Source organism: Mobula birostris, chromosome 18 (genome assembly GCF_030028105.1).
Source record: "Mobula birostris isolate sMobBir1 chromosome 18, sMobBir1.hap1, whole genome shotgun sequence".
NCBI lineage: Eukaryota > Metazoa > Chordata > Chondrichthyes > Myliobatiformes > Myliobatidae > Mobula > Mobula birostris.
Window position 1 is genome coordinate 62,372,775 of NC_092387.1, and position 22,839 is coordinate 62,395,613.

A 22,839-nucleotide genomic window follows, 5' to 3' on the forward strand; every position below is an offset into this window, starting at 1 on the left:
TAAATACATAATTTATTATTCAGTTTCCCTTTTTATACCTTTTAACTACTTCTATGAAACTTCAGCTATTTGGGTAGCCGCTTAATTGGGCCAAAATGTACGGGTCCTAAAGTGTCCCAATTAACTGGAATCCACAGACTTTTACTATTTTGATCAATATTATACTCTACTTCATTAAAGATTCAGAACTGCTTGCTAACCAAACAGCAATGTATTTTAATACTGCCGAATTATGATGTAGATTTTATTCAAGTCACTTGAAATGAATAGAACACCACACTACAAACTTGCGCAATTACCATGGCAAGAATAAGATGCAAAATATAATATCCCTTAACACATTGTTCAAAAAGCTCCTCGCTGTCACTCACAATACGAGAATTAGCCAAGTATAGTTTGCAATCTTAAATTTCATCAGTTAAGGAGATACATTTTTAGTCTCATGATTTGTGAGGTCATCAGATGCTGTGTTCCCTTCATAGAGTAGGTTAAAAGGTTGGCACAACATTGTGAGCCAAAGGGCCTGTACTGTTCTATGCTTAATTGCAGACATTAAAAGTAGAAAAATCTGCTGAAATTCACTGAAGAAATAATAAGCAGGATGGACAAAGTTGATGTTGCACACTTGGATTTTCAGAAGGCCTTTGAGAAAAGTGCGACACATGAGGCTGCTTAACAAGCTATGAGCCCATGATATTACAGGAAAGATTCTAGCATAGATAAAGCAGTGGCTGATTGGCGGCAGGCAAAGAGTGAGAATAAAGCAGCCTTTCCTAGCAGGCTGTCGGTGACTCATGGTGTTCCACAGGCGTCTGTGTTGGGACTGATTCTTTTTACGTTACATGTCGATGGTTTGGAAGATGGCACTGATGGCTTTGTTCCGAAGTTTGCAAACGATATGAAGACAGATGGAGGGGCAGGTAGTTTTGAGGAAAGGAGGGTACATAAGGACTTAAGATAGATTAGGAGAATGGGCAAAGAAATGGTGGTTGGATACAGTGTCGGGATACATGGTCATACACTTTGGTAGAAGAAACGAAAGGGTTGACTATTTTTTAAAAGGAGAGAAAATACAAAAAACTGAGCTGCAAAGATACTTGGGAGTCCCTGTGCAGGATTCCCTAAAGGTTAATTTGGAAGTTGAGTCTGTGGTGAAGGCGGCAAATGCAACGTTAGTATTCATTTCAAGATGACTAGAATATAAAAGCAACGAGGTAATGATGAGAATTTATAAAGTACTGGTGAGGTCTCACTTGGAGTATTGTGAACAGGTTTGGGCCCTTTATCTTAGAAAGGATGTGGCGAAACTGGAGAGGGTTCAATGGAGGTTCATGAAAATGATTCCAGGATTGAATGGCTTGTCATATGAAGAACACTTGATGGCTCTGGGCCTGTATTCACTGGAATTCAGAAGAATGGGGGGTGACTTCATTGAAACATATTGAATGGTGAAACACCTTGATAGAGTGGATGTGGAGAGGGTATTGAGAGGAGAGTCTAAGATCAGAGGATACAGCCTCAGAATACAGGGGCATCTTTTTAGGACGGAGATGAGGAGGAATTTCTTCAGCCAGAGAGTAGTGAATCTGTGGAATTCTTTGCCACAGCAGCTGTGGAGGCCAAGTATTTAAGACAGAAGTTGATAAGATTCTTGATTGGTCATGGGCATGAAGGGATACAGGGCAAAGACAGGAGATTGATGCCGAGAGGAAAATTGGATCAGCCATGAAGGGCCTGTACTGTGCTGTCAATAAAGCTATGAGATACCGAATCCAGCAAGGCCTGGCTCACCGTATGGTTGTGATATTAATTAAAATTCCACTCTATCTTAAATATTGCATATGCAGCAATAGGACGATATGGATAAAGAATAGAAGACTGACATATGACAGCAAAATAACTGAACTCATCTCATCAGAATTCTGGCATGAAACTCATCGTATTTCAGACCAAGATTAGATTAAATCCTGGACCTTAAAGTAACCCTCAAGCATTCCTCCTGAATATCAAAAAAATTCACTGAATGCAAATAAGATTGTCAAAAGCCAACCAATTAAGGGGTGGTGTGACAGCACTGAAGTTAGGAGAGATATGCATTTAAAATTCACTCCCATAAGAAAATCAGCTGGGAGCAGATACCCTGCATTGTAAAAATTATGCCCATGTGATGACTTGCAGCAGAATAAAAGTCAGAAGCTTTCTATTTTGTGCAGTGTTATCGACTTCAGGTTACCATCCACTGTATCTCCCCAAAAACTGATAGAGGAACCGAAATCATGTAATACCGTTGCTGGAAATTTTTGATTCAAACCTAATGCTTTTAACAAAAGCAAAGTTATCACTGCTAGAGGAATTACCAAACAGAGCACTACTTTACTTAAGGCAAATTTGTGGTTGAAGAGTAAAATACCTGAAATAATAAATTTGAGTTTGTTTAAGCAGCTCACCAAAAAATCAATCTGAAGAGAATGTGGAAATTGAACAGTGGAGGTATTTAAAATGAACAATCTGCTGATGGAACTCAGTAGATTGAGCAGTATCTGTTGGGTGGGGAGAGGGAGAGAAGAGAGGAACTGTAAACAATTCAAATTGAAACCCTGCATCAGTCAACTATTCCTTCCTGCTGAGCTCCTCCAACAAATTGTCTGTAGCTCCAGATTCCAGCATCTACAGTCTCTTGTGTCTCCCAGGTATCTAAATACCAAGATGAATTAATTCTAAAATCAAATTATCTTATTCTGTCTGCTTTGCATTAAACTCAAATCTCAATTAGCTAGAGAATAAGAAAACTTACATTGTTTCACCAGTGGCACCATTCTTAAACCGTACATTAATGACTTCTTTGCACCAATGGCTATTTTAAAAATACAGAACTCCATCCAGTTTCTAATCATGGAAGCTTAAAGGTCAATGTGCCAGTGTCAGAAACAGTAATTTAATTAATTTGAGGATTATGAACATAAGGATGCCACTCTTCCTAAAACTAGAGGTTACGAGTTTGGGGTGAAAAGTGAAATGTTTAAAGAGAACATGAGGGTGGGGTTGGGATTTCTTCACTCAGAGTAGTGACAGTGTGGAACAAACTGCCAGCATGAGTGGTGGATGTGGATTTGATTTTAACATTTAAGAAGAAATTAGATAAGTAAAAGGAATGGTAAGGGTATGGAGGGATATGGGCTGGATGCAGGTCAAATGGGACGAGGTACAATAATAGTTCGGCACAGACCAGATGAGCGGAAGAGCCTGTTTCTATGCAGTAGTGCTCTATGACTCTAGTTGCCTTGACACTGTTTTGCTCAAATTGTTTCTTTGAAAATCTCACCAATAATGAAGGATATTTCTCCACCTAGAACTTTTGTTTCAGAAGCAAAACTGCATTTTAGCCCTGCACCACGGAAAAGGATAGAAAAATAAACTAGCCAAGCTCAGCTCTCTCAAAAGCCTCAATGAGGGCACATATACATTAAGCGTTTGAATTTTCCACTTTATTTCTTGACTGAATTTATTCATTGTTATTAGTTTAATAAATTCAGGTATTTTCAAATTCCAAACAATAGTGATGTTTTCATCCTAAAACTGTAATTGCTAATAGAATGAGAGAAAAATTCAAGCTTTACTTCGTTATTTCTTCAACAAAATCTTAATTCCTTTCATATAATCACAAACACCTTTTATTTTTGATCTTTTTCACTGTCAGAACATTGCATTTACACAGCAGTTTGCATAACAATTTTAAAAGTTACATGCAGCTTTCCTACAGCCAGATGGGTAAAGATTTAAATTCTGGATTCTGACATTCTAAGAGGACAAATTCCAAACGTTCATTCTACTACTGACAGTTTTCAAATTTTTAATCAAAACACTAAAACAAATCACCTCACAGAATTAGCAATTCCAAGCTCCCTCTCCAGCAGTGGTTGGAATATCAGCTGACAATAATGAGCCCAGTAATCACCCAGTTCAATCAGAAACTCACGTCCCTCTTTGAAGTTCGTAATACAATTTCCACTTGAAGACTTTGTAGACAATGAGAACAAGAATATTTTAAGGGATTCCACAGTGCTAGAATGAATACTAAGGAGCAGGAAGGTGCCTTAAGATCTTACCTGTCTCAGAGCTTCAAGCTCTTCACCAGCCACTTTTCTCTCTGATGAGGTGTTTTTCAGATGACCCTGAGCCAATTCCAGTTCTGTCTGCAGTTTGTCAATCTCCTTGTGTACCTGATCTCGTTCACTCATGACTAGTCGATATTCATTTAGCACCGTATCCCTTTCTTCCTTGTATTTCTCTGCATCCTTCACTGCTTTCAGCTGTAACGTCTTGTATCTGGTCACCTCAGTTTGTAATCGTTCCATTTCCCTCTGGAGTTCTTTGTTCTGTACTGTTGCTTTACTTAATTCATGCTGTACTGAATCATACCTTTAAACACAAAATAAAAATTACAGTGGGCTCCAGTTAATCGGAATAGACACTTATTTGGGACAACTCTTAAAGAATAAAAACAAATTGAGAAAATAGCCAGGATTCCTTTTGTTTATTTAGGACACTATGCTGCTTAATTGAGAACAGGAGTCTGTTGCAGTTTTCTAAATTGTGTCAATCACATGCACTTGCGTAGCTATTAGACACTACACTGTGCTTTAAGCAAACAGTTTTCAGATAGTATCAGTTGCATGTGTTTGTGTTCCAAAAGCAGTGATTCTCTGAGATTATTCAGGCAGTGGGCGAATCAGCCCTCTTGTGCTTCTTGATCTCGTCACTTGAGATACAGTGTCATGCAACCCTGCCACTTTGATTTGGCCCATGCCTTCATTAACCAGGTCCAACACTTGCCTTTACTGGATCCTTACACAAGTCATCGGGTTTGTGGGAGTGTGGCCAGGGTTAATCGGGGTTTGCCTTAGGTTAGTGAGGGTGTGTGCCCCCTTGGACCTTAGGATTAGGTTCAGGGGTAGGGCTGGTGGATGTATATGTGGGGTTGGGTGAGATAAGGTTGTGGAGTTTTGTGTGGTCAGGATGTGGGACTCTGGTAAATAGGGTAGTGTAGTGGCTGCGGGTTTGTGGGGGTGTCCCTTGGGTTAGTGGGGGTGTCTGCCCCCTTGGACCTTAGCATTAGGTTTGATGGTAAGACTAGTGGATGTATATATGGGCCTGGGAGAGATAAGGTTGTGTGGTGAGGTATGAGGTGCTATGGTGGATAGGGTAGCATAGTGGAGCCACTTTAATCTGGCCCATGCCACATTAAAATTCAAAAGTATATTTTGAAACAAAAAAAACAGAAGCCATGGATGACCGCGGAGGTGCATGCGCTGCTGAGGACCCGTGACTCCGCCTTCAGAGCAGGCATCAAAGCAGCCCTAACAACAGCGAGGGCCAAACTGTTCTGGGCCATCAGAGAGGCAAAGCGTCCACACGCCCAGCGAATCCACAGCCATTTCCAGGACAGCGGCGACACGCGGCGCATGTGGAAGGGCATTCGGGGCATCACCAACTACAAGGCAACACCACCTGCCTGTGCTGGTGATGCCTCCCTCCCAGATGCATTGAATAACTTCTACGCTCGTTTTGAGGCGGAAAATGACATGGCGGCGAGGAAGACCACCCCTCCTCCAAATGACCAGGTGCTGTGTCTTACCGTGGCCGATGTGAGGAGAACCCTGTGCAGGGTCAACCCACGGAAGGCTGCTGGACCAGACAAAATTCCTGGCAGAGTGCTTACAAGATGTGCAGACCAGCTAGCAGAGATTCTCACTGACATCTTCAACATATCCCTCAGCAGTGCCATCGTTCCAACGTCCTTCAAGGCTACCACCATTGTCCCCGTGCCGAAGAAGTCTTCAGTGTCCTGCCTCAACGACTACTGTCCCGTTGCACTCATATCCATCATCATGAAGTGTTTCGAGAGGCTCGTCATTAGGTACATCAAGATCCTGCTGCCCTCCTCACTGGACCCACTGCAGTTTGCGTACCGTCACAACTGTTCAACAGACAACGCCATTGCCATCACCCTCTACCTGGCCCAAACCCACCTGGACAAAAAAGACACGTACGTTCCAATGCTGTTCATAGACTTCAGTTCAGCATTCAACACAATCATTCCTCAGAAACTGATTGGAAAGCTGAGCCTACTGGGCCTGAACACCTCCCTCTGCAACTGGATCCCAGACTTCCTGACTGGGAGACCTCAGTCAGTCCGGATTGGAAGCAGCATCTCCAACACCATCACAGTGAGCACGGGGCCCCCCCAGGGTTGTGTGCTCAGTCCACTGCTGTTCACTCTGCTGATCCACGACTGTGCTGTAACACACAGCTAGAACCACATCATCATGTTCACCGATGACACAACTGTGGTGGTTCTCATCAGCAAGAGTGAACAAAACAAAAGAGATGGTTGTTGACTTCAAGAGGACATGGAGCAACCACTCTTCGCTGAACATCGATGACTCCTCCGTAGAGATCGTTAAGAGCACCAAATTTCTTGGTGTTCACCTGGCAGAGAATCTCACCTGGTCCCTCAACACCAGCTCCATAGCAAAGAAAGCCCAGCAGCGTCTCTACTTTCTGCGAAGGCTTTGAGAAGTCCATCTCCCACCCCCCATCCTCACCACATTCTACAGAGGTTGTATTGAGAGTATCTTGAGCAGCTGCATCACTGCTTGGTTCAGAAATTGCACCATCTCGGATCGCAAGACCCTGCAGCAGATAGTGAGGTCAGTTGAGGTCATTGGGGTCTCTCTTCCCACCATTACAGACAAATACATCACACGCTGCATCCGCGAAGCAAACAGCATTATGAAAGACCTCACGCACCCCTCATACAAACTCTTCTCCCTCCTGCCATCTGGCAAAAGGCACCGAAGCATTTGGGTTCTCACGACCAGACTATGTAAAAGTTTCTTCCCCCAAACCATCAGACTCCTCAATACCCAAAGCCTGGACTGACACCAACCTACTGCCCTCTACTGTGCCTATTGTCTTGTTTATTATTTATTGTAATGCCTGCACTGTTTTGTGCACTTTATGCAGTTTTTGGTAGGTCTGTAGTCTAGTGTAGTTTTTGTGTTGTTTTACGTAGTTCACTGTAGTTTTTGTATTGTTTCATGTAGCACCATGGTCCTGAAAAACGTTGTCTCGTTTTTAGTGTACTGTACCAGCAGTTATGGTGGAAATGACAATAAAAAGTGACTTGACTTCACTTGACTTGATTTGACTTAGACTTGATTTGGAATACTGTTTGCAGTTCTAGTTTCCACATTGTAGGAAAATGGGACTATTCTGGAGAATGTGTAGGGTAGATTCACTAGGATGTTACCTTCATTGCAAGGCTTTAGGAATGAAAAGAGATAGGTTAGGCTTGGTTCGTGTACCCTGATTAAAGGAATTAGGTTTAATATCATTGACATATATCATGAATTATGTTGTTTTGCGCGGCAGTACATCGATACATCTTAAAAAAATATAAATTACAATTATATAGATATAAAATAAGTAGTGCATAAAGAGAGCAAAAAATAAAGAAAAAATAGTACGGTAGTATACATGGATTCAGGAAGCTGAGGGCTGACTGGAGAGAGTATAAAATTTATGACAGGCATAGATAAGGGAGATAATAAGAATCCTTTTTCCATGGTGTGGGTGTGTAAAATAAGATTGTACAGGTTTAAGGTGAGATGAGGAAATTTAAAAGCAAATCTGATGGATAAGATTTGCCCTACAGAAAGCGAATGCTATTTGGAAAACATTGCCAGAGGAGGTGATGGAGAACAGATACAACCCCAACATTTAAGAGGCATCCAGACAGGCACTTAAATAGCCAAAGGAAAGAAGGATACAGACCCAACATGGGCAAATGGGAGTAGCACACAGATAGGTACAATGGTCAGCATGGACGTGATGAGCCAAAGGGTCAATTTATGTGCTAAGCAACTTTAAGAAAGTGACTCAAAGTTTAATTAAAACTACATGACTTTTCAACACATCAGGCTAGAACTTAGAACCACTGTGCATCAGGATAACCATCACCTTTTCAGTGTGGATAAATACTGTTGCTGGACAGATGTCTTCTCTACAACAGCGGCATCTGTTTGCTTCATGAGCATCTCATTCTGCTTCTGGAAACGCCGATTCTCTTCTTCCATCCGCTCCAAACGGCTGAGGTCAGTATTATGATTGGCAACCTTGTCATTGTACCGTTTTCTCAGTGTATCATAATCTTTCTTTAAGCTTTCTAATTTATCCATGGCAGTATCATACAGTTTATTTAGAATCTCAGATGAGCCATTTTCCCTCATAACCTGCAAAACAAAAATTGAGTAAAGTTAATAAGTCCAAATCTTAAGAGACAAAATTTGAATTTTAAAATGTTCACATGATGGATCTTATCACAGTCCAAAACAGCCACATAAGACTTTTTGCACTGCATCGCTCTCTATATTCTGCTCATGGTGTGCTACATCTCAGTGAGTTTCTGTTTCCTATTTCCTGTATATATGACCAAATATATACTTTGTTAGAATCTTTTGTTGGTGCAGTGAGAGATTAGTATAGATGTTACATCAGTTTTGTATAACTGTACTGCCTGTATTAAACATTCTTTCTAGAATGGAAGAGAAAATAATACTAAAAAAAATTTATTTCACCTAAATCCCTACTAATATATGATTATGAAGACACGTAGTCCTCTTTTATTGTCATTTAGTAATGCATGCATTAAGAAATGATACATTATTTCCTCCGGTGTGATATCACAAAACACAGGACAAACCAAGACTGAAAAAACTGACAAAACCACATAATTATAACATATAGTTACAACAGTGCACAATACCATAACTTGATGAAGAAATCCGTGAGCACAGTAAAGTTCAAAGTTTCTCAAATGTCCCACATCTCACGCAGACGGAAGAAAGAAGAAAAACTCTCCCTGCCATGCCGACCACAATCCGACTCTGAGTCGTCCGAAAACTTCGAGCTTCAATCAGCTCTCCGACACCGAGAACTGAGCGCCATCTCTGTCCCAGCTATTCGACCTCCTTCTCAGTTGCCAAAAGCAGGCAAGGCCAGGGATTTTGAGGCCTACCCTCCGAAAGATTCCCAACCAGCAGCGAATGGGCGTTTCAGAAATTTCTTCAGATATTCCTCTGTGCTTTCACGTCCATTCTCCAACAAATCAGAATTGTCCACGGTCCCTATTTAACGGATACGATATCATTTTCACCGGACAGCTGCGCACACGCAAGCGCCACCATCTTCTCCTCCCGCTTCATCAGTGAAGATGTGAGTTACTCACCTTTCAGTACTTCATAACCCTATATCTAAGTACAAGGATAGCAACCTTACACCTGTAAATTCCTCTGCCAGTTACACACCATCTTGAGCTGAAAATATATTGCCACTTCTTCAGTGTCGCTGGGTCTAAATCTTGGAGGTTTTCATCCAGTAGCATTGTGGGAGCAGCTTCAACAAAAGAACCACAACCATTCTAGGTGACAATTCACCATTGACTTCTCAAAGGCATGCAGAAAGGAAGAGTACAATGAATAGAGAGGAATGTAGGCTTGGAATTAAATCAGTAATAAACGAACAGCAATGCCTCATAAAAGGAAAGAATTGTCATTAAGGACCTTCATCAAACAGGACATGCTTTCTTCTCATTACTACCATCAAGGTGGTGGTACAGGAGCCTGAAGACACACACTCAACATTTTTAGGAGCAGCTTCTTTCTCTGTGCCATCAGACTTCTGAACGGTCAATGAAACAACAAATTTCACAACATACTGTATGTCAGTAATAATACACCCGATGCTGACTCTGAATTCCTGATCGATGCTGCTAAAAAGAAAACCCCTACATGTTACTTTTTAAATTTGGTATTTTTCTTCTCAGTAGAGGACTGAAAGGAAAAAGGTCTCTAACTCTGATCTCTGCAGACCGGGAATATCCAATTGAATCGGTTAGCATCAAGTTGCCTAAGCTAAGCCAAGCAGAGGTTGCAATGATATGACAGGATGCGCTTCTCCGATTGCAATGAAATTTTAAAAAAACTGAGGACTAATTGGTGTTGGGCCACCACACAAGGATCAAAGACACTTTTGACATATTCCACATCTGAAACCCACTACTAAGAGTCAGAAATCAAAGCATTCATTTTAGCAAAGGTCCAGCAAGTGGTAATAAGGCATCAAACCTAGGTAGGTACAGCAGAGCTAAAAAAAAAAAAAAAGGTTTGTGTACCATTTAGAATTTTCTCCATTTCTGCATTAGTGTGACCTAAAATGTGATCAGATCTTCACGCAAGTCCTGAAACTAGATAAAGAGAACCCAATTAAATAAATAACACAAAAACATTATACTTTTTCTTTATTTATTGAGAAAAGTTATCCAATATTACATGTATTTGTTGGAAAAAGTATGTAAACCTTTGCTTTCAGTAACTGGTGTGACCTCTTGTACAGCAATAACTTCAACCAAACGTTTCCGGTAACTGTTGATCAGTCCTGCACATCGGCTTGGAGGAATTTTAGACCATTCCTCCTTACAAAACTGCTTCAACTCTGGGATGTTGGTGGGCTTCTTTGCATGAACTGTTTGCTTCAGGTCCTTCCAGAACATTTCTATAGGATTAAGGTCAGGACTTTGACTCAGCCATTCCAAAATGTGAAATTTCTTCTGCTTTAACCATTCTTTGGTAGACTGACATGTGTTTAGGGTCGTTGTCTTGCTGCATGACCCACTTTCTTTTGAGCTTCAATTCACGAATGGATACCCTGACATTTTCCTGTAGAATTTGATGGTACAATTCAGAATTCATAGTTTCATCAATGATGGCAAGCCGTCCCGGTCTCGAGGCAGCAAAGCAGGGCCTAACCAAAATACTGCCACCACGATGTTTCACCGATGGGATGAGGCTCTTTTGCCGGAATGCAGTGTTTGCTTTTTACCAAACATTACACTTCTCATTTAAGCCAAAAAATTCTATTTTGGACTCATCCATCCACAGAACATTCTTCCAATAGCCTTCTGGCTTACCAACATGGTCTTTAGTAAACTTTAGACGGACAGCAATGTTATTCTTGGAGTAGTGGCTTTCTTCTTATAATCCTGCCATGCACACCATTGTTGTTCAATGCTTGCCTGATGGTAGACTCATGAACACTGGCATCAGCCAGTGCAAGGGATGTTACCCTGGGGTTCTTTGTGACCCCCTGGCACATTACATGCCTTCTTCTTGGAGTGATCTTTATTGGTTGACCACTCCTGGGAAGAGTAACAACAGTGTTGAATTTCCTTCATTTGTACTCAATCTGCCTGACTGTGGATTGGAGTGAAAACTGTTCAGAAACAGTTTGTATTCTTTTCCAGCCCGGTGAGCATCAACAACTTTTTTCCTGAGATCTTCCTTCGATCGAGGCATGACATACTTCCAAAAACCTGTGTGGTGAAGATCAGACTTTGATAGCGAAGACTCAGGTTTATGTTCTTTAAATAGGGTAGGGTCTCCCGTACTCACACCTGATTGTCATCCCATTGATTGAAACACCTGACTCTAATTTCCCCTTTAACTGAACTGATAATCTGAGAGATCCACATAATTTTTCCAACAAATACATGTAATATTGGATTATTTTTCTCAATAAATAAATTAAAAAACTGTTTTTCTGTTATTAATTTAACTAGGTTCTCTTTATCTAGGTTAGGACTTCGGTGAAGATCTGATCACATTTTAAGTCATATTTTTTGCAGAGATAGAGAAAATTCAAAAGTGTTCACAAACTTTCTAGCACCACTTTAATTCTTGGAGCAAACAAGGAGGGAACTGTAACATAAAAGCTCCTTTTAAAAAATTTCTGTGAAGACATCACTTTAAAATGCAAACAACAGGACTTCTGCAGATGCTGGAAATTCAAGCAACACACATCAAAGTTGCTGGTGAACGCAGCAGGCCAGGCAGCATCTGTAGGAAGAGGTGCAGTCGACGTTTCAGGCCGAGACCCTTCGTCAGGACTAACGTCAGGACGAAGGGTCTCGGTCTGAAATGTCGACTGCACCTCTTCCTACAGATGCTGCCTGGCCTGCTGACTTTAAAATGCATATATTTTTTCTTGTACTGTTAATAGGCTGACCAATGAGGTATGATCTAATTTAGCATGTTTAAAAGAAACAACAGAAGAATCGTGAGTGATATAAAGTAGACAGAAGTGGGTTTAGGTGGCAGTTACTTGGAAAAGAAACAATGCAAAAAAGATGTGCAAGTATTTAGTGTCTTTCACTATCTCAAGACCAAAGTGTTTTGTGAGGATGCGAAGTATTTTTGAAATATGGATTTTATTGAGGTTTTCTAAATGAAGAAACAAATTTTGCACAGATGCAAGTTCCAAAAAATAGCAAAGTAATAATCATCGGATTGTGGAGACATTAGTAATAATCTTTCAAGAATTGTTGGACTCTGGCATGGTTCTGGAGGACTGGAAAATTATAAATGTCACTCCACTCTTTAAGAAAAGAGGGAGGCAGCAGAAAGAAAATTATAGAATACCTCAGTGATTGGGAAGATTTTGGAGTCAATTATTAAGAATGAGGTTATGGACTACTTGGTGACACATGTCAAGATACGACAAAATCAGCATAGTTTCCTTAAGGGAAAATCTTGCCTGACAAACCTATTGGAATCCTTTGAGATGATTACAAATAGGATGGGTAAAGGTGATGCAGTGGATGTTGTATATTTGCATTTTCGGAAAGCCTTTGACAAGGTGCCACACATGAAGCTGCTTACCAAGTTAAGAGCCCATGGTATTACAGAAAAGTCATTAGCATGGTTAAAGCATTGGCTAGTTGGTAGGAGGCAGCAAGAGGGTTCTGGTGGGCTGCCCGTGACTAGTAGTGTTCTGCAAGGGTCAGTGTTTTAACTGTTTCTTTTTATGCTGTATATCAATGATTTAGATAATGGAATAGATGGCTTTATTGCAAAGTTTGCAGATGATATGCAGATTGGTGGAGGGGCAGGTAGTGTTGAGGAAACAGGTAGGTTGCAGAAGGACTTAGACAGATTAGGAGAATGGGCAAGAAAGTGGCAAACGAAATACAATGTTGGAAAATACATAGTCATGCACTTTGGTGGAAGAAATGAATGTGAAGACTATTTTCAAAACGGAGAGAATATCCAAAAATCTGAGATGCAAAGGGACTTGGGAGTCCTTGTGCAGAACACCCTAAAGCAGGGGTAGGCAACCTATGGCCCGCGAGCAAATATTGGGATACTATGTTTATCCAGCCTGCGAGTGACTTTTCCTTATTCTGAGTATTTCACACGACCACACTGATGGACATGTATGGCGTCTTGTTACACCGGCCCCAGGTTCCGTTTTGTTCCAAACCAAACACTGGTATATACGAATGATGGGAAAGCAGACTACCTTATTAATATGTAGTAGATACTCTCCATGCACGTGCAGGTTTTCTGATGGGATCATTCAAATTTGTAACCAGAAACAGTGTCACTGCGTTTTAACAAGAAATCCACGCTAAATATCCAGATACTTACATGTGCTACGATACTTGTTGAATAACTCGCGTTTCGAAATAAAATCAAAGAAAAAAATTCCAATGGCAATGAATGCAAAACGCAGAAAGATAGGCGCTGAGTGTCGAAAAAGCAGTGAAAATGAAGGAAATACCCGTGCCAGCTACAAAGTCTCAAAACGTATTGCAGAAAAGATGAAGTCTTTTACAAATGGAGAGTTTGTCAAAGAATGTTTACTGGCTGTGGTGGATATTGTTTGTCCTGAAAAGAAATCTTTATTTGCATCTATCAGCCTGTCAGCAAGAACGATCACACAGCGAGTTGAAGAAATGTCAGCAGATGAAAGGGGATGCCTGCAACAAATTGCATTTTTTTCAATTGCACTTGATGAGAGTACAGACTTGAGAGACACTGCTCAACTTGCAGTATTTGTGCGAGGAGTGACCTCAACTTTTCAAATTTTTGAAGAGTTTATTCAATTAATTCCTATGAAAGACACGGTTACTGGAGTAGACATTTTTGAAGCTTTGCTGAAAATGATGTCAGAAATGAAACTTAATGTGTCAAAGCTAATTGGCAGCACAACTGATGGGGCACCAGCAATGGTGGGACAGAAAAACTAAATTGACATCTTTGATTACTAATGGCATCCTTGGTTAAGCACAAATGATTTTCTAGCATGTGTTATTCATTAATTTGAGGCAAAACATAACTAGATGTATTTAAATGGATAATTCTCATATTTCAAGTTTTTATGGCATTTATCTGGCCCACCGTCCACTCATTAATACGCGATCCGGCCCACAGAGGCAAAAAGGTCGCCGACCCCTGCCCTAAAGGATAACTTGTAGGTTGAGTTGGTGGTGAGGAAGGCAAATGAAGTTAGCATTCATTTCAAGAGGTCAAGGATACAAGAGCAGGGATGTGATGCTGAGGCTTTATAAGGCACTGGTGAGGCCTCACCTTGAGTATTGTGAACAGTTTTAGGCTCCTCATCTGAGAAAAGATGTGCTGGCATTGGAGAGGGTTCAGAGGAGGTTCACAAGGATGATTCTGGGAATAAAAGGCTATCATATGAGAAACGTTTGATAGCTCTGGGCCTGTACTTGCTGGAATTTTGTAGGATGGGGGGGGAATCTCTTTGAAGCCTTTCGAATGTTGACAGGCCTAGACAGAGTAGGTGTGGAAAGGATGTTTCCCATGGTGCGGAGTCTAGGCCAAGAGGGCACAGCCTCAGGATAGAGGGGCGTCCATTTAAAACAGAGATGCAGAGTGATTTCCACAGCCAGAGAGAGTTATATTTGTGGAATTTGTTACCACAGGCAGCTGTGGAGGCCAGTTTGATGGGTATATTTAAGGCAGAGATCAATAGGTTCTTGATTGGCCACAGCATCAAAGGTTATGGGGAGAAGGCTGGGGGGGGGGGGGGGGGAGGACCAGCCATGATTGAATAGAAAAGCAGACGATGGGCCAAATGGCCTAATTCTGCTCCTATTTCTTATGTTATTAGATAATATGTTTGAATAACTTTGATTCTGCAACAATAATTGGCTAATCAGGGTAACAGGGTAAATCAGGCAGGCAAACCTATGGCATACATACCCAAGATGCCATACAATTTTGTTGGCACATGATGTGCAATGTTGCTCAATTCTTCAAACCCCACCCATAATGAAAAGATGCGTAATGATTATCTTTACTGACAAATGAAGCAGTGAATGATTTTTTCTTTTACAACTCAACAACAGAAATGTCTTCACAGGAAACGTCTCACATTGGCTTGACGCCAGCTAGACGGTTGTGAGAACGTGCTGGACGATCTTTGCAGACCTGATGTACACATCAGTATGTGGATAGTAAATAACCATTTAGAAATGTTGTTATTTTTCAGTTGTCTTCTAAAAACATTAATATTAATAATTTTTGAACAGGTTTTCTAAAATGCTTCACTTATTTTAATTTGTCTCTGTTATGCTTTCCTTATGCCAAGAACAATAATGGTCACGGATAGAGAGAGGAAGACCACAATAGCCCGCGTCATATGACACGGCACATAATGATAATGGTGATGCCCTTTTATTAATAGTAAATCAAAGAATACACATAAATAAGCAACAGAACTTTTCCTTTAAAACATCAAAAATTATTGTTACTAATTCATTAATCAATGATAATCTCTGCTCCAAATTACAATGGCATGCAAGAGAAATTTGGGCACACAGAAAGGAAGGGCAAAATCAATTGGCATAGAAACTACATCCATTTTCAAAACCACTCAAAAACCTGCAGTTTGTTCAACGGACAATAGGTGGAGCTACACTTCACTCAGTGCAGCAACCAACTCGGTATTGGAAACCAATGTGCAGCAGAAATCAGAAAAGGAATACAGCAGGGGCACTCAAAATGTTATCTTTACTGAGTCAAGCTGAACATTTCTTAAAACATGAACACGAGAAATTCCGTAGATGCTGAAAATCCAGAGCAACACACACAAAGTGCTGGAAGATCTCTGCAGATCAGGCAGCATCTATGGAAATGATGTTTCAGGCTGAGCACCTTCTTCAGGACTGGAAAGGAAGGGGGACAACACCAGAATAAAAAGGTGGGGGGAGGGGAAGGAGGCTAGCTGGAAAGAAAGTAGGTGAGGCGAAGCAGGTGGGAAAGGTTAAGGGCTGAAGACGAAAGAATCTGATAGAAGTGGAGAGTGGGCCATAGGAGAAAGGGGAGAAGGGGGCACAGGGGGGAAGTAATAGGCAGGTGAGAGGAGGTAAAAGGTCAGAGCGGGGAACAGGGGGGAGGAGAAATGATATTCATGCCTTCAGGTTGGAGGCCATCCAGACCGCATCAGGAGACCTGACACAATAGACGACCCCAGCAGATTTGCAGGAGAAGTGGAAGGACTGACAGGGGCTCGGCATGGAGGATGTATGGGCAGGTGTAGCACTTGGGCCACTTGCAGGGAGCAGGGGGTAAGTGCCAGAAAGGACAAATGGACTGGGGAACTCCAGAGGGAACAATCCCAGCAGAAAGCACAGGTGGGGGTTAAGATATGTTTAGTGATAGGTTCTCCTTGGAGATGGCAGAAGTTGTGGAGGATAATGTGTTGGACATGGAGGCTGATGGTAGGTAAGGACCACATGTTCTTAAAACAACAGTTTTAATCAGAAGTGAAGTTCTTGTATTTGTTTAAATGGAGCCTTTTAAGGACATGACAATACTGTTGGGTGCTCCATCACTGGGTACACCTCAAAATTAAATTAACAATCAAAACTTGTAAAAGCATGACAATATTTTCCAGTGTCTGATTTTATTTGTACCAGATGCCCAACCATGAGGAATCTTCAGGCACTTTGGGCCTTATTGCACTTACATGTCATAAATGAAAGAAAATAAATTAGTTACTATTCGGTAAATCTGAACAGTTGCAAACCCTAGAATATTTTTTGTTCAGTTAATGTAGTCCAGGTAATGCTTGGCACTAGGCATAATTATCTTGTTAGTCAGCTGCAAGAAACCACCAAAATTATTAGGGCATTAGCATTAATGCTTTTTTTGTAAATACATAGCTCACTCTCATCTTCACTTTAAATATTTGTCTCTAAATTTGTAAGTCTCTTGAACGGACTACCAAATACCAAGGATAACTGGAAAGCTCTCACTGCTTCCAATCCTTTTTCAACATTAGCTGGAGTACATTCATAGCCTGATTACCCAAAAAAAAGTAATTAAAGCTAACCAAAGGCAATCAAGATTTCCTATTTTATTACAAACAAGAGAAAACCCGCAGATGCTGGAAATCCAAGCAACACACACAAGATGCTGGAGGAACTCAGCAGGCCAGGCAGCATCTATGGAAAAAAGTACAATTGACGTCTTGGCCCAAAACGTCGACTGTACTTTTTTCTATAGATGCTGCCTGGCCTGCTCAGTTCCTCCAGCATTTTGTGTGTTGCTTTCCTATTCTATTCCTTTTTTTGTTCTGTATGTATTTGCAAGCGGGAATACAATGCAACAAAGCACCATGGTCTGATAAGGGTAAGTGCCTTAAACAATTTTCATGCTATGATTTTCAATGAGGGTTTGATGCCAGGAATGGTTATTTTGGATTTGACATATTTCAGAATTAACGAATTTCAGATGGAAGCTTTAAGAAAGTGCATTAATCTCCTATCTCAGCACAGAATTCATTGTTTAACAAGCGTGGATACATATAGTTCTCACAGGAGATCTCGGCTTCTCAATCCAGCAATAATTTACTGTTTTTGTAAATCAGGGACTATGAAATTAGAGGTTATGCATTGTACAAATTGAGATTTGATTCACTGACAGAAAAAAAACTTAACATAAATAGGTCTTTTCCAGAATTACAAATCAGAACTATGATGTCCCAGAAGAATCGGCTCTTGGGGCCTCAACAATTTGAAACCAAAACCATGACAAAAGAGGGGACTAAGGGTAAAATATCCAAGCTCTGCTGACAGACAAAGCAAGATGGGTGAGTGTTACAAAGATTAAATGACTGAGACCAGTTAATTCAGTTGGCAGAACAGTGGTAGGTAGAATAGATGAGGAATATATGAAATTATCCACTTAAAAATAATCTGTTCATTCTTAGCAGTCGTCAGTACTTTAATTATGTTAATTATTGCCAAAGCTCCCTTGCAATATTTTTGCATCATAACCTTGTATAATACCAGAGCATATGCCTCCTAAAATCCTACTATATAGCAACCTTTGCCTCTTACTTATTAATCAGACTATAACCAAATTTGACAGCCTCAAAAAGCATGTAATTCATCAAACACAATTCCTCTTACATAAAATCACATTGACTCTTAAAATTATATCATTTTCCGTGTGACTAAATATCACACTTCTAAAAACTAGTTCCTAGCTTTTTTTCTGACAAATCACTACCATCTCCCTCCCTCACTTATTAAATAGACTACCCCCATAGTTTCAAATCTCTTCAAATCTCTGATACTTTTGTTCTACCAAACCTAACTGGAAGAGCTTGAATAACCCAAATCATCAACTTTATTTTCTCTCTCCACAGATGCTGATTAACCTATTGCCTTGCTTCTTTGGTTCAGGTTTCCAGCACTGGTACTTTTTAGCATTTGTGTAAAATTCACTGCCTAGAATTATAAGCCAGTTACTCTCCCTCAACTAGTTTTAAGAAAAATTAGTCACTTATTTGCCGTATTTGTGCAAAGGCTACAACATTGGTTTGACTATACTATAAGGAAACAATTTCTGTGAATTTTTTGAAATATCTCTTGTAATTCAATTTAGAATTTTCACAGGTTACTTTTTAGGAGACATTTATCTAAATTTTAAAAATTACCTACCATTCTAGTGTTTGATAAAGGTACATACAATCAATTTACAGCACACAGAACAGTATAGTGCAGGAACAGGCCCTTTGGTCCACAATGTCTGTGCTGAATTGATGCCAACTGCAACCATGATGCCAAATTAAACTAAATCTGTTCTTCCAGCACATATCCCTCCCCCATATTAATGCATCTATGAAAAAGACTTAAATGCCAATATCGTACCTGCATCCACCCATGGTAGCATAATACTATGCATCCACCACACTCCATACATCTCCTTTAAACTTTCCCCCCTTTACCTTAAAATGTATGTCCTCTAGTTTTTGACATATCCAACCTAGGAAAGAGATGGTGATCATCTATCCCAACTATGCTTCTCATCATTTCATAGATTCTATCATGTTACCCATCAGTCTCTGATGCTCCAGAGGAAACAACACAAGTTTGGCCAACCTCTCCTGAAAGCTCATACTTTCCAATCCAAGCAGGATCCTGGTAAATCTCTTCTATACCTTTCCCAAAATTTCCAGATCTTTCCTATAATGAAGCATTGCACACAATACTCTAAGTGCAGCCTAACCAAAAATTTTTATGTAGCTGCAACTTTGTCTCAGACAAGACCATAAGATATAGGAGCAGAATTAGGCCATTTAGCCCATCGTTTGCTCTGCTATTTCATCATGACTGATCCATTTCCCTCTCAGCCCCAATCTCCCACCTTCTCCCCGTATGCCTTCATGCCCTAACTTTCTTTTCTTTCTTTTTCAATCTTTTTATTAGTTTCATAAAATATAAACATGACATAATAATAGTACAAAGTTATTGGGAATACATTGTTATACTCAACATGAGTAATTATAAAACCAAATAGTACTTAATTGACAAAACTCCCAATCATATAGGATACCAATGAATAATACAGAACAAAAAAAATCTAGACAAAAATCATGAAAAAATAAAAAAAAAAAATATATATATAACCCCCTCAAAAAAAAACTAATCTAAACAGAATTAATCAACTAAAGTAAAAAAAAAGACCTGGGCTGTTTTAACATTGTAAAAAATGGGAGAAAAGAAAACCTTAGTGTCGACGACTCCATTCCTCTCAACCAACACTACAGAGAAGTAAAATAAGTTTGGAAATGGTCAAATTACATCATATGAAAATGCTGAATAAATGGCCTCCAAGTTTTTTCAAATTTAATGGAAGGGTCATAAACCACACTTCTAATTTTTTCCAAATTCAAACACAACACAGTTTGTGAAAACCAGTGAAATATAGTAGGAGGGTTAATCTCTTTCCAATTCAGTAAAATGGATCTTCTAGCCATTAAAGTAAGAAATGCAATCATCTGACGAGCTGAAGAGGTTAAATGATTTGATTCTATCATTGGTAACCCAAAAATAGCAGTAATTGGGTGAGGTTGTAAGTCTATATTCAAAACCGTTGAAATAATATCAAAAATATCTTTCCAATATTTTTCCAACAAAGGATATGACCAAAACATGTGAGTTAAAGAAGCTATCTTGGAATGACATCTATCGCATATAGGATTTATATAAGAGTAATAACGAGATAGTTTATCTTTGGACATATGAGGCCTGTGCACTACTTTAAACTGTATCAACGCATGTTTAGCACATATAGAAGATGAACGAATTGAAGAATTTTTTCCCATTTTTCAGTCAGTATAATAATCTTAAGTTCTCTTTCCCAATCAGTTTTAATTTTATTAGATACATCAGGACATAAATTCATAATTATATTATAAATAATTGCTACAACACCTGAGAGAGATTTAAATCTAAATTTTTTTCCAAAATATCCATTGGATATAAGTGTGGAAAATTAGGAGAAACAGTAATTAAGAAGTTTCTAACCTGTAGGTATCTAAAAAAGTGAGATCTGGGTAAATTATATTTATTAGAAAGTTGATCAAAGGACATAAAACAATTATCCAAAAATAAATCACGAAATCATACTATATCTTTGATTTTCCAATCAAAGTAAGCTTGATCCATAGTAGAAGGTTGAAAAAGAAAATTAGACAAGATAGGACTTGCTAAAATAAATTGATTCAACCCAAAAAATTTTCAGAATTGAAACCATATATGTAAAGTATGCTTAACTATTGGATTATTCATTTGTTTATACAATTTAGAAAAAATAAAAGGAAGCAAAATTCCTAAAACCGAACCCAAAGAAAACCCTTGTAATGAATTACATTCAAGATTTACCCAATGTGGACTTGAAGTTGCATCCAAATCTCGTAACCAAAATTTTAAGTATTGAATATTAATTGCCCAATAATAAAATCTAAAATTCAGGAGCGCTAACCCCGCCTCTTTTTTAGATTTCTGTAAATGCCTTTTACCTAGCCTAGGATTTTTGTTCTGCCATATATATGAGGAAAATTTTGAGACAACATTATCAAAAAAAGATTTTGGAATAAAAATTGAAACCGATTGAAATGCATAGAAATTTAGGCAAAATAATCATTTTAATAGCATTAATCCGACCAATCAAAGACAAAGATATTGGTGACCATTTAGTAAATTCATGCCCTAACTAATCAAGAATCTATCAACCAGTGTCTTAAATATATCCAAAGACTTGTCCTCCACAGCTGCCTGAGGCAGTGAATTCCACAGATTCACTGCTAACTGGCTACAAAAAGTTCCTCCTCATCTCATCTAAGTGGATATCCCTCTATTCTGAGGCTACATCCTCTGGTTCTAGATTCCCCCACCATAGGTAACATCCTCTCCAAATCTACTGTATTGAGGCCTTTCAACATTTAAAAGGTTTCAATGAGATCTCCCCCTCCCATTCAGGTCCGCCAGGCAAATCCTACCATAAGTACAAAACAGGAAATTATAAACACGCAATTTTGGTCTCTTAAAAGTTGAAAAGGAAAACATTTACATTTTAAACAAGAAATCTGGCTTTTGGAGCACTGTGCTTGCAAGTTAGCCTGTAAATGGTTCTTAACATTAATATAGTTAATAGATTACAAAAGTTGAAAGTAGTTTAGACATGTTTGATAGTAAAGACATCAAACATGTTTGATTGTAGAAATACATCTATATTATCAAGAAATCATAAGTACCTAAGAGAGGAAATGTACTTGGAAGTTATCAAATTTTAAACATGCATGAAGTTACATGAAAGGAAGTACAAACACAGTTATACACTGAGGTGACAAAACTGCACAGTGGGCTTAGGAGCAAATATAGGAAACCAGTGGGTTTAGAAACAGATACCATAGGCTTAAGAAAAACCAGGATCTGGAGCCTTAATGACAGGAGATTCATTTGTCTCTTTCAATGACAACATGATTAATCTCAAATTGGATTGAAAATGCATTAGTACTCATAAAGCATAACAGAACCAATCATAAACATTTTGACTTAAAAACATTAAATGCTGGAAATAATCAGATAACAGAAAGGATTTAGTGGCTAGAGAAATCAAACAGATTAGGGTGAAAGAGGGACATGAAATGGTGTACCGAACTAAAGAGACTTCAAAAACTTTTATAAATATCTTAGAAGAAAAAGAGGGTAGCTAGGGAAAGATTAGGTCCCTTCAAGGGTCAGAAGGGACGTTTTTGAGTGGAGCCAGATGATAACTAGGGCAAACAAGAGAAAATCTGCAGATGCTGGAAATCCAAGCAACACACACACAAAATGCTGGAGGAACTCAGCAGGCCGGGCAGCATCTATGGAAAAGAGTACAGTTGACATTTTGGGCCAAGACTCTTAATCAGAACTGGAGAAAAAAAGATGAGGAGTCAGAGTAAGAAAGTGGGGGGAAGGAAGGAAGAAACACAAGGTGATGAGGAGGGGTGAAGTAAAAAGCTGGGAAGTTGATTGGTGAAAGAGATACAGGGCTGGAGAAGGGGGAATCTGAAAGGAAAGGACAGAAGGCTATGGAAGAAAGAAAAGGGGAAGGAGCACCAGAGGGAGGTGATGGG

The 22,839-nt window shown here is 39.5% G+C and overlaps 1 protein-coding gene across 9 annotated transcripts in view; it reads right to left on the minus strand.

Annotated features, from left to right (window-relative positions):
* The window catches only part of dlg5a (discs, large homolog 5a (Drosophila)), a 232,376-nt gene that overhangs the window by 87,823 nt on the left and 121,714 nt on the right, over window positions 1-22,839 (minus strand). For all 9 annotated transcript variants that reach the window (XM_072282816.1, XM_072282813.1, XM_072282814.1 and 6 more), the window contains exons 7-8: window positions 8,023-8,294; window positions 4,107-4,419 (exon numbers count right to left, since the gene is read on the minus strand). In XM_072282816.1, coding sequence (XP_072138917.1) covers window positions 4,107-4,419; window positions 8,023-8,294 — 585 coding nt within the window. The remainder of the gene's footprint in view (window positions 1-4,106; window positions 4,420-8,022; window positions 8,295-22,839) is intronic.